At 36.8% G+C, this 12,603-nt stretch overlaps 1 protein-coding gene across 1 annotated transcript in view; it reads left to right on the top strand.

Moving 5' to 3' along the window:
• The window catches only part of LOC110467151, a 62,670-nt gene extending 51,971 nt beyond the window's left edge, over positions 1-10,699 (top strand). The window contains exons 41-45 of the mRNA XM_021524104.1: positions 175-297; positions 1,721-1,914; positions 3,964-4,093; positions 4,340-4,398; positions 6,001-10,699. Of these exons, the coding sequence (XP_021379779.1) occupies positions 175-297; positions 1,721-1,914; positions 3,964-4,093; positions 4,340-4,398; positions 6,001-6,130 (636 nt within the window). The 3' untranslated portion in view covers positions 6,131-10,699. The remainder of the gene's footprint in view (positions 1-174; positions 298-1,720; positions 1,915-3,963; positions 4,094-4,339; positions 4,399-6,000) is intronic.
• Positions 10,700-12,603: the final 1,904 nt, after the last annotated feature.

The raw sequence follows: 12,603 nt of genomic DNA, 5'->3' as shown, positions 1-12,603 counted from the left end.
GGTGGAGACAATATCCAGAAATCTTAGTGTGATGTTGTTACGAAAAATTAATATAATAAAGGGACTTTTTTACCAAGAAAAATGTATGCTTTATATGGATTGAGACTGTTACATCAAGAACATTAATACAACTGTGGTTTTCAGCCCTCTTCATCTTGCTTCTCTCTTCTTCAGCTGCAAGTACAGTTTATACCAAGGTCAAAAGGAATGTTCTCCCAACACTGGGATATACAGTCAAATGAAGCCTCAGAGAGTTCCAAGAAGTCGCACACAGTCCGGGTACAGCTGTGTGGGGAGGTATGGACATCAGAGGATACAGTTCATGTCAGCTTTCAGTTAAAAATTTAGATATTCAGAATTTTACTCTAGAATATAAATCCCATGTGTATTCTGAAGAAATTGTTAATATCTGTTTATGACAAGTACTACCCAAACACTGCGTGAACCTAAGATCAACCGAAGAACCACATTCACGGTAGCCTGGGAAATGTGTGGTTGTGTTTCAAATAATACCATCAGGACCAGCAGAAATAAGACTGTTCATCAAACAACACACATCTCGTGCCAACCTAATGACACACATCTCCGTGCCAACCTAATGACACACATCTCAGTGCCAACCTAATGACACACATCTCCGTGCCAACCTAATAACACACATCTCCGTGGCATCTTAATGACACACATCTCAGTTCCAACCTAATGACACACATCTCAGTGCCAACCTAATGACACACATCTCCGTGCCAACCTAATGACACACATCTCCGTGCCAACCTAATAACACACATCTCCGTGGCATCTTAATGACACAAAGCAACTGTAAAATGTATGTGTCAAATAACAAGGGACAAAACACATTACATCCTTACCATGCACAAACAATTATTTATCAGGATTCATAGTCAATTTTGCATTATATATGTGCATTATTCTGACCTACCATTGACAATAAACCAATTGGATATAATAGTCTACAAGAGATAACTTGCTAGTGATCATACTAGAAACCCAAACATCCTAACATGGGCACATAAATTGTCTTCCCTTTCCATGTAAAACATGAAAAAATAAATAAATGTATGTACATGAAAAAATAAATAAATGTATGTTTATATATAATTACATTTATATAATTAAAAACTATACAAGCTGTCTGAAATACAGCTAGCAAAAAGACATCACTTAACCAATCTTATTGGAGTGCAAATCTGCTTTGAGGAGCCAAGAAACAAAGCACAATACAGATTTTGAAAGAGTATCATCGACTTGATATTTATGTAGGTTATCTAATGATAAACATCCTACTTTGTTCATCCTAAAACACTGTTAGTAAAATAAAAGAATGTGTAAAGGAAAAAACGTGTTTAGGATATCCTTGGAAAGCCTGATATGTAGAAGATTCACTCCCGTTTACTGTGTATGCATAAGCCATTGTTGTTTATACAGACAGACACATTCATCTGCTTTTATATGTAACACTTTGAAGGATAGAGCCAGGAAGACCATCATACTTTTGTGTTGGCCTAGAAAATCTGTCAAAGCATCTCTAACTATGTTACTGGTCACTATGACCCACATCTGAGGACACTTGCCCCACTAAGTTTTACTCATGAAGTAAGATTTTACTCAGCAGTATGTATATATTTAATAGATTTACTTAAGTGCCTGTTATGGACGATGATAGACATCAAGTTCAAAGTCCAGAACTTTTTTACAGGGTTTAGAAAAGGAGGGAAATAGTTTACCAGGTTCTGTAAACAAGGAGAATATAGAGGACACCAGTAGGGTTGCACCGAAACAGAGATACCGGGGGCAAGGGGACAAAACCAGGTCAACAAGTACTCTGGGCAAGGAGGCACCATCTCTCAGGAACAAGAGGGAGTCCAGGACAATGGCTGGAGACTCTCATAGGTATGTAAATGTGTGATAATCAAACACTTCTAAAGTATACTACAACAATGGCTGGAGACTCTCATAGGTATGTAAATGTGTGACAATCAAACACTTCTAAACTATACTACAACAAGGGATGGAGACTCTCATAGGTACGTAAATGTGTGATAATCAAACACTTCTAAAGTATACTACAACAATGGCTGGAGAATCTCATAGGTATGTAAATGTGTGATAATCAAACACTTCTTAACTATACTACAACAAGGGCTGGAGACTCTCATAGGTACGTAAATGTGTGATAATCAAACACTTCTAAAGTATACTACAACAATGGCTGGAGACTCTCATAGGTATGTAAATGTGTGATAATCAAACACTTCGAAACAATACTACAACAAGGGCTGGAGAATCTCATAGGTATGTAAATGTGTGATAATCAAACACTTCGAAACAATACTACAACAAGGGCTGGAGAATCTCATAGGTATGTAAATGTGTGATAATCAAACACTTCGAAACAATACTACAACAAGGGCTGGAGACTCTCATAGGTACGTAAATGTGTGATAATCAAACACTTCTAAACTATGCTACAACAAGGGCTGGAGACTCTCATAGGTATGTAAATGTGAGATAATCAAACACTTCTAAACTATACTACAACACGGGCTGGAGACTCTCATAGGTATGTAAATGCGTGATAATCAAACACTTCTAAACTATACTACAACCAGGGCTGGAGACTCTCATAGGTATGTAAATGTGAGATAATCAAACACTTCTAAACTATACTACAACAAGGGATGGAGACTCTCATAGGTACGTAAATGTGTGATAATCAAACACTTCTAAAGTATACTACAACAATGGCTGGAGAATCTCATAGGTATGTAAATGTGTGATAATCAAACACTTCGAGACTATACTACAACAAGGGCTGGAGACTCTCATAGGTATGTAAATGCGTGATAATCAAACACTTCTAAACTATACTACAACAAGGGATGGAGACTCTCATAGGTACGTAAATGTGTGATAATCAAACACTTCTAAACTATGCTACAACAAGGGCTGGAGACTCTCATAGGTATGTAAATGTGTGATAATCAAACACTTCGAAACAATACTACAACAAGGGCTGGAGACTCTCATAGGTATGTAAATGTGTGGTAATCAAACACTTCTAAACTATACTACAACCAGGGCTGGAGACTCTCATAGGTATGTAAAAGTGTGATAATCAAACACTTCGAAACAATACTAAAACAAGGGCTGGAGACTCATAGGTATGTAAATGTGTGATAATCACACACTTCTAAACTATACTACAACAAGGGCTGGAGAATCTCATAGGTATGTAAATGTGTGATAATCACACACTTCTAAACTATACTACAACAAGGGCTGGAGAATCTCATAGGTATGTAAATGTGTGATAATCAAACCCTTCTAAACTATACTACAACAAGGGCTGGAGACTCTCATAGGTATGTAAAACTGTGATAATCAAACACTTCGAAACAATACTACAACAAGGGCTGGAGACTCATAGGTATGTAAATGTGTGATAATCAAACACTTCTAAACAATTCTACGACATGAAATATGCGTAATATGTAAACAAAAAGGCAGTTATCACTGAAATATGCTAATGTTATTGCATATGCCCTCAGCTAGCTTGTAACCAAAGACCAGTTACGGTAAAGAATTAATCTTGAAGGTTTAGTGAATTAATGGAAAAATATAAGCATATAGATATATATATAGGAAATCATACAGATATTTCATATGAATCTGGAGAATAATTCAGATATGTATATATATCTAGGAAATCGTACTGGTATTTTCAAAAGAAATTTAACACGGTCCTGATCTTTCCAATAATCTAGAAGCTCATATCAATATTTCATAAAATCAAACAGGTATGCATAGAAACTTGCACATTTATAAAAAGAAAAATTGATCGAATAAGTTGTTTTGTTACCATGTCAATGAATCTTAATAAAAACAACTCAAGTACAATGTGAAACAGTAGTTTTACCTGAGGATGTTATATCTGCCCAGATTGGACAAGGAGATGAAACCTGTGGTCCTGAAGGACAAGAGCAATGATATCCACTTCCCAAACTGTAGAGTCCAGGCCACCGTCATGTGTAAGGTCCACCTGAAGAATGAGTCAAAGACTCTGCACTCGGTGAGTTACATTTTTTGATGTTATGTTTGATGTTCAGTTATTTCAAATTTGTGGAATTCAGATATTCTTTTAGCTTTTTTTTTTTTATGATCCTATCAATATAGCTGGGTGTTTCTTTAGGTTTGCTATGCCAGCTGTCTGTTACATGTCCAAGTAAATAACTGAAGAGAGTTCATACCCCCGAATGCCGCAGTGAGGTTTTAGTCTCTATAGGTCCATTAAGATGTACTTGTATTTCTTTTCCAGATTGAAATTGCACAGCCTTCATTACCATTTAGGATAAATCATACCAACATAAGCATACGGTAAGTAATCATCACCTCAAATTACTATAACCATACAGGCTTTTACATCAAGGAAATGATCGCCAATAAATATAAAGATTTAAAGGAAAGGGCTACTAATAAAGCTATAACTTTAAAGCTGACAGTGCAAGTTAAAAAGCTTTCAATTGAATTTTTTTTTCATTTTTTTTCTAAGTATTGTTTTCTGGTTTTTGAGATCCTCCCCATCTTTTCTGACTATCGTTTCTAAGGAAGTGCCGACATTTTAGTTTGTCCTTGCTTGGTAACGAGCAGACACCAGGTGTCATCACTCATTGTATACAGATATAGGGCCCTTTGGATGGATCTGCTTCACCTACAGACACCAGGTGTCATCACTCATTGTATACAGATATAGGGCCCTTTGGATGGATCTGCTTCACCTACAGACACCAGGTGTCATCACTCATTGTATACAGATATAGGGCCCTTTGGATGGATCTGCTTCACCTACAAACACCAAGTGTCATCACTCATTGTATACAGATATAGGGCCCATTGGATGGATCTCCTTCATCTACAGACACCAGGTGTCATCACTCATTGTATACAGATATAGGGCCCTTTGGATGGATCTCCTTCATCTACAGACACCAGGTGTCATCACTCATTGTATACAGATATAGGGCCCTTTGGATGGATCTCCTTCATCTACAGACACCAGGTGTCATCACTTATTGTATACAGATATAGGGCCCTTTGGATGGATCTGCTTCACCTACAGACACCAGGTGTCATCACTTATTGTATACAGATATAGGGCCCTTTGGATGGATCTGCTTCACCTACAGACACCAGGTGTCATCACTCATTGTATACAGATATAGGGCCCTTTGCTCATTTTTAACTCGTATAATATATCAGGAGTTGTTGCTGTCCTATCTTAATGCATCCAACCCCAACTGTTAACAATTCAACATTTTTCACATCTTCTCAAAAACTACCGAAGTCATTTAGTCCACACATGGTCCTGACCAAGTTAGTGTTGTTAGTTTTAGTGCCAATTCAAAAGAAAACAAGAAAACCCAGATGCACTGGCTCTTTATAATCGGAGAAATTACCACCTTCTCAAGAACAACTGAAGCCATTGACTTTGATCTTACAAGTGTTCTTTATAAGCTTCTGACCAAGTGTTGCTACCTTTAAAGCCAATTCAGAGATCCAAGATGGCAGTGGCAGTTGACTCCAAACTCTGTACAAATGTTTTGCATGAGTTTACAGTCAAGTGTTCATACGTTTTGTGCCAATCCAATTATCAAAGATGGCCACCCTGGCCTTTGGTTGGGCAGTACATTTTCAACTTCTTCACAAAAATAGCTGCAGAGAATTATTCCAAACTATATACCCATGTTCCCATATAGGTCTATGCTAAGTGTTCTCACTTTTTCACATGGGACAGTCATACTATTCTGCAGTACCCTTGTTTACTTATTCTCTAGAACACAAGTGATAATTGACTGCAAACTTGTTCTTTAAGTGTGAAGAGCCATGGAACTATGAGCACTTGTCTGCTATAGCACCATTGGTTTACGTGATTAATTTTAGTAATTTTATTTATTTTGAAATAATATTTTCTTGTTGCAGTCCAAGAAGCTTCCTGAGGCTACCTGTGGAATTCTCACCCGCAAAGGCAGGGCACTATACGGAGAACTTGGTGCTGAAGGTGGATGTGGGGTACAGTTTGACAATCCGACTGGAGGGTCACTGTACATAGCTTACGTTGTATGGACGATTAGAGGGTCATTGTATTCAGCTCAGTGTGTTTATAATGTAGCATGTGTGATGAATAACGAATATCTGTGATACACTGGAGTGTTATCTAATTTACACCTTATCTTCAATGGAGGATTATGTGCTGACTTTTTCAATTCCTGATTATGAGCATGAAAAAAAAGTATCTATGTGTTGTCAAAGAAGGCGCTATTAATTGGACAATGAGAGTCAGGACTGACTTGATGCAGTTGCTGAATGTTAGAACTTTAGAAGATTAGACAATGAGTGTTCATTGAGGGACCAGAACTGGCTTGATGTAGCCACTGAGGGACCAGAACTGGCTTGATGTAGCCACTGAAGGTTGGTCAATCTCTCTTGATGTCATTGCTAAAGCAATGGTTGATGGATCAGGTATATGTGTCAACTGAGTGTTGAGCACTGCATTGATGTAGTCTGTGGATCAGTCTGGATGTCCCTCTCATGATAAGGGTCCATATAGAGTCATTGTTACTGTGTATGTAGACTGTTTCGTATGTAAACTGTGCCCCGTAACGGGGTTTGTTTACAACTGTGAATTTATCATGAAAGAAAGCAATGTAGGCATACATGTTTTAGCTGTGGTCTTGGGTTAGCATTTTCTTGAGCTTTAAATATTAAGCCAAATTTTGATTGCTCAAATACACAAAAATTCATCAAAGTGCAGTTGAATTTTTTTATAAAATGCGAAGGCCAAACAAAAAATATTTAGTGTTTCCTGTAACCCTACCTACCCTTATTTTTTGTGCCTATCCTAAACTTTTTAAAGCAATTTTCAAAGAAGCACTGTTACAGTCAAGATCACTCTCTCCTATATAAACCATATAAAATCATCTGTTAAAATAAAATTTGTTACCTACCTACCTTCTCTAAATATTTCCAACATGTTACAGGAAACACATACATTTGTTTGTCTGGCCTGAAATTAGATTGCTCTAAGATTTGTATGGTTACAATAATCAAGTTAACAAGATAACTAGGGAATCTCATTAATCAGATCAAGGAAAACATTTTCACTTGTAAAAACACAAGAAAAGAATCATTAGAGTTGGAATTCTATGATAGACGGAAAAATACACTGTCTGACTAATCAACAAATTATTTGAAATAGAAAAGCGATGTAAGATTACTTCCTGTATGTACTTATCTGCTTATAAGGATGAAAGATTACTTCCTGTATGTACTTATAAGGATGTAAGATTACTTCCTGTATGTACTTATCTGCTTATAGGGATGTAAGATTACTTCCTGTATATGTACTTATATGCTTATAAGGATGTAAGATTACTTCCTGTATGTACTTATCTGCTTATAGGGATGAATGATTGTACTACTATAAGTGAATTATGACAGTGAAAATAACAGTTGGGATAGGGAGCCAAACCGTTTAAAATATGAAAAATGACAAATGTTGTTAAGTAATGCACTATTTATTGATGGTTCACAATCAAAGTAATGTCACTCTTTGCTATGTTTTGTGGTAAGAGGTATGTAGTCATAAAAAAGGTATACAAGTGTTCAGTCAAGCTGTGCTTTTACTCCTGAAAAAATACTAAATGCTTAATACTGTATATGTGGATAGTTGATCTGTCTCAATATAAATCTATGCTCACCAGTTAAGTGTTGAAGAATTAGTGTTTAATATCTACAACCACCCAATCCTCTGAGGCTGTGTAGAGGGGCTAGCTAAATTTTTAGATTCTGAGGCTGTGTAGAGGGGCTAGCTATATTTTTAGATTCTGAGGCTGTGTAGAGGGGCTAGCTATATTTTTAGATTCTGAGGCTGTGTAGAGGGGCTAGCTATATTTTTAGATTCTGAGGCTGTGTAGAGGGGCTAGCTATATTTTTAGATTCTGAGGCTGTGTAGAGGGGCTAGCTATATTTTTAGATTCTGAGGCTGTGTAGAGGGGCTAGCTATATTTTTAGATTCTGAGGCTGTGTAGAGGGGCTAGCTATATTTTTAGATTCTGAGTAGCTTTGTTCATAGATTCATTTAATCCAGCCACCACAAATCTTGCTGACCAACTATCTAGTGAGCTTGGTGACAAGTTGGTAACCCCTTGTTTGCCTGGTCCACTAGCTAATACTAATATGGCTGGCCAACTATCTAGGGAGCTTGGTGACCAGTTGGTAACCGCTTGTTTGCCTGGTACACTAGCTAATACTAATATGGCTGGCCAAATATCTAGTGAGCTTGGTGACCAGTTGGTAACCGCTTGTTTGCCTAGTCCACTAGCTAATACTAATATTGCTGGCCAACTATCTAGTGAGCTTGGTGACTAGTTGGTAACCGCTTGTTTGCCTGGTCCACTAGCTAATACTAATATTGCTGGCCAACTATCTAGTGAGCTTGGTGACTAGTTGGTAACCGCTTGTTTGCCTGGTCCACTAGCTAGTACTAATATGGCTGGCCAACTATCTAGTGAGATTGGTGACCAGTTGGTAACCACTTGTTTGCCTGGTCCACTAGCTAATACTAATATGGCTGGCCAACTATCTAGTGAGCTTGGTGACCAGTTGGTAACCGCATGTTTGCCTGGTCCACTAGCTAATACTAAGATGGCTGGCCAACTATCTAGTGAGCTTGGTGACCAGTTGGTAACCGCTTGTTTGCCTGGTCCACTAGCTAGTACTAATATGGCTGGCCAACTATCTTGCCAATAAGTTAGCTGACCAATTGTCCTTTTTCTGCACAAATTTTAAGTATTAAATCTAGACACTTTCTTTGAAAAAAGGTGGCTGGAGGATTTCCTGTATATGATAATTTATATAAAAGTGATATTTCATGTTGTCCTACAGCTGAATGATAGTGAATCATGGCCAAGTCAGTCATGGTATTGGGGGATTATCACTGTAGATAACTTGTGTTTCCTGTGATATTTATTTCAGTTAAAAGTTGTGTGAAACCATGAAACAAATTCTAGTATCCTGTAAATATTTGTGTAAGTTATAGACATGAATAATGTCAAACCTACATGTTAACTGCAATGTGAATACTTGTCTTCACAAATAACTATAGAAAGTGAGTTTATAGAATTTAGTGCGTAAGAAATATCTCCAGAATATGTTCCCAATGTCACGATCATTAGGTTATTAGTGATTTATAGTTAAGTGTTAGGCTGTGAAATGTACTCTGTATATATCTATGTTATTTAAATATCATGAAATTACCATTGAAATGTGTTCCAATATATTTGTAATAAAATTTGTAGCTTTTATGTAATTATTTATATTCAAATGATAAACAAGTTGTGATTTTGTGAAATGTTATTTTCGTTACATTAGACTGAGTGTTCGAGGTAGTGAGGATATCTGTAGTAAGTATGGGTTTATGTAGTAAGTGAGGAGGGGTAGAGGTTTATAGGTGTGAGAGTAAGGTTTTGGGGGTAAGGTGGTCTACCTTTTGTAGGGAATATTCATATACTTATCTTAACAAAGTGAATCTCCCTCTAAGGAATCAGAATCTCCCTACAACTGGTTGTTATTTCCAATTTCTTCAAAACATGTCTATAAATGCCAATAAGCTATTTCCTTCTGTTCGGAAAGAATTGTTCTGATTCTGGTAAAACAATGCTTTTGATGAAAAGATTCAATACCAAGTTTCAATCTCCTCGCCAGTGGGAGGGGTAATCTCCCTACTATGTGTTCAGTGTGTTCCGAAGTCATCATATGTATAAATAGGCTTACAGAAAATCATGTGATGCTGCAGCTACTAATAGGATGACCTATAATGTTGCTCATTTGATACCTGAATATTTCCGACACTTTAGCTTCAGCTGATCTCAAGTACAGAATGATAGGTTTATTTCCGACACTTTAGCTTCAGCTGATCTCAAGTACAGAATGATAGGTTGTTTCAGTGTTTGTGCAGAAGATTCTTATTTTGACATTTAATTTCTTCTTGAATTGACGAGGAAGCCAGTGTGTCATGGCTATATGTATAAAAAGTCTTCCTTTAATTGATATTATTCCACTGACTAGAGTAGGCAGTACTGGGATGTACAGTGATTGGGCTACCAAAGCCTTGAGCTGATCAGATTCATGTCCTAGTTGGAAACTCGCTGTATTCATGGTGCTCATTATTGTAATAAAAGTGTTGTGTACCTCAGGAAGCTTCCGTGATATACTAGTATGCATTGCAGGTTTTATACACCTTAGGAACGTCAATCATCTTTGCTATTATGTCCTTTTTACCTTCTCTAAGCCCTGGGACTTCAATGTGTAGAGGGAGGGGTGGTAGAGAAATAGGAACAGGTTTTAACCTGGGACTTTGTTGTTTATAGTAGTAAACAAGGAATTGAAAATTTAATGGTCGCATGCTTCTGATATATTTTTTAGATACTCACAAACACATCCCTCAAAATTGTCACTTGTATGGATGATAGCTAAAATAAGGTATTATCAGTGTATGTGTGTGCCAGTAGTCTAAGGGAATACATTTCTGACAATGATACACCTTATGTATATTAACTTTGTTGGATATTGATATATATATAGAAAGTTTGAAAATACCTTGATCAATATTGAAAATAAATTTATAAAAAAAATATCCTTCTTCTGTTGTAAATTGTTCATTCAAGTCTTTATTTTCAGATAGTTGCCATATCAACCACATAGCATGGAGGCTTCTGATTGGTTGAAATTAAAATATTGTTCGATTTTGATGAAAATTGGTATTTAGGAGTTTTAGGGGACTGGGAATTCAACTACTTAGGTTTTGTTGCTATAACAACCACACAGCAACCACAAATTTAGAAAGGATTTGATCTTAAGAACCAAAAGGAATGGATTCATAAGAGCTCACCAAAGTTTGCGAATGAAAATGACCTCAACCTACCTTAAAGGTCACAGAGGTTAACAACATTTTAAAGGATTTGTTCTTAAGAACCAAAAGGAATGGATTCATAAGATTTGGCTGATAGCTTTTTGGAATAGAGCTAACAAAGTATGAGAAGGAAAATAACATTGACCTACTTAAAAGGTCACAGGGAATATAATAATATTTGGCTGGTAGTTTCAACAGATGGAGTGGACAAAGTTTACGAGGGAAATATTTTTAGTTCAATATAATATTTAATGAGAATATTTTGCTATGACTGCTTAAATATTCAGGTGAACTGCAAGTGAGCTTATGTCATGGTGCAGTGTCCGTCCTCGTCCGTCAATTTTTCCTTTAAACAACTTCTTCTGAAGAACGGACAGGCCTAGAGTCATGATATTTGACTGAAAGGTTTGTTGGTAGAAGCCCGACAAAGTTTGAGAACGAAAATGACCTTGACCTACTTTCAAGGTCACAGGGGTCAAATGTGTCAAACACTTCAAACGACTTCTTCTGAAGAACTAAAAGGTATAGAATCTTTATATTTGGCTGGTGGCTTCCTGGGATAGAGCCCAACAAAGTTTTAGGATGAAAATGAACTTGACTTTCTTTCAAGGTCACTGGGGTCAAATGTCTCAAACACTTCAAACGACTTCTTCTAAAGAACTGAAAGGTATAGAATCTTTATATTTGGCTGGTGGCTTCCTGGGATAGAGCCCAACATTTGAAAACGAAAATGACCTTGACCTACTTTCAAGGTCACAGGAGTCAGATATGTCTAATGCTTAAAACGACTTCTCCTAAAGAACTGAAAGTTATAGAACCTAAATATTTGGCTTGTAGCTTTCTGGGAAAGAGCCCAACAAAGTTTGAGAATGAAAATGACATTGACCTACTTTTAAGGTCACATGGGGCAGATATATAAAACGATTTCTTCTGAAGAACTGGACGGTATAGAACCTTAATATTTGGCTGGTTATTTCCTGAGAAGGAGCACAACAAAGTTTGCGATTGAAAATGACCTTGACCTACTTTCAAGGTCACAGGAGTCAGATATGTCTAACGCTTAGAGCAATTTCTTATGAAGAACTGGACAGTATAGAACCGTAATATTTGGCTCATTATTTCCTGGGAAGGAGCACAACAAAGTTGCGAATGAAAATGACCTTGACTTACCATCAAGGTCACCGCGTTCAAATATGTCAAACGGTTCAAACTACTTCTGATGATGAATTAAAATTCATAAAATTATAATATTTGGCTGGTGACTTCCTGGGATAGAGCTCACCAAAGTTTGCGAATGAAAATGACCTCAACGTACTTTAGAGGTCACAGAGGTCAACAACATTTTAAAGGATTTGTTCTCAAGAACTAAAAGGAATGGATTCATAAGATTTGGCTGGTAGCATTTTGGAATAGAGCTAACCAATTTGAGAAGAAAAATGACATTAACCTACTTACAAGGTCACAGGGGAAAATATGTCAAGCAACTTCTGAAGAAGAATCAAAAAGCATAGAATATTATTTTGCTGGTTTTTTTCAACTGATGGAGACAACAAAGTTTGCGAGGGAAATATTTTTAGTGCAATATAATATTTAATGAGAATATTTTGCTATGA

This window comes from Mizuhopecten yessoensis, unplaced genomic scaffold (assembly GCF_002113885.1).
Source record: "Mizuhopecten yessoensis strain PY_sf001 unplaced genomic scaffold, ASM211388v2 scaffold1723, whole genome shotgun sequence".
Lineage (NCBI taxonomy): Eukaryota > Metazoa > Mollusca > Bivalvia > Pectinida > Pectinidae > Mizuhopecten > Mizuhopecten yessoensis.
The sequence above is the reverse complement of the archived record's forward strand: the minus strand, read 5'-3'. Positions and strand labels throughout refer to the sequence as shown.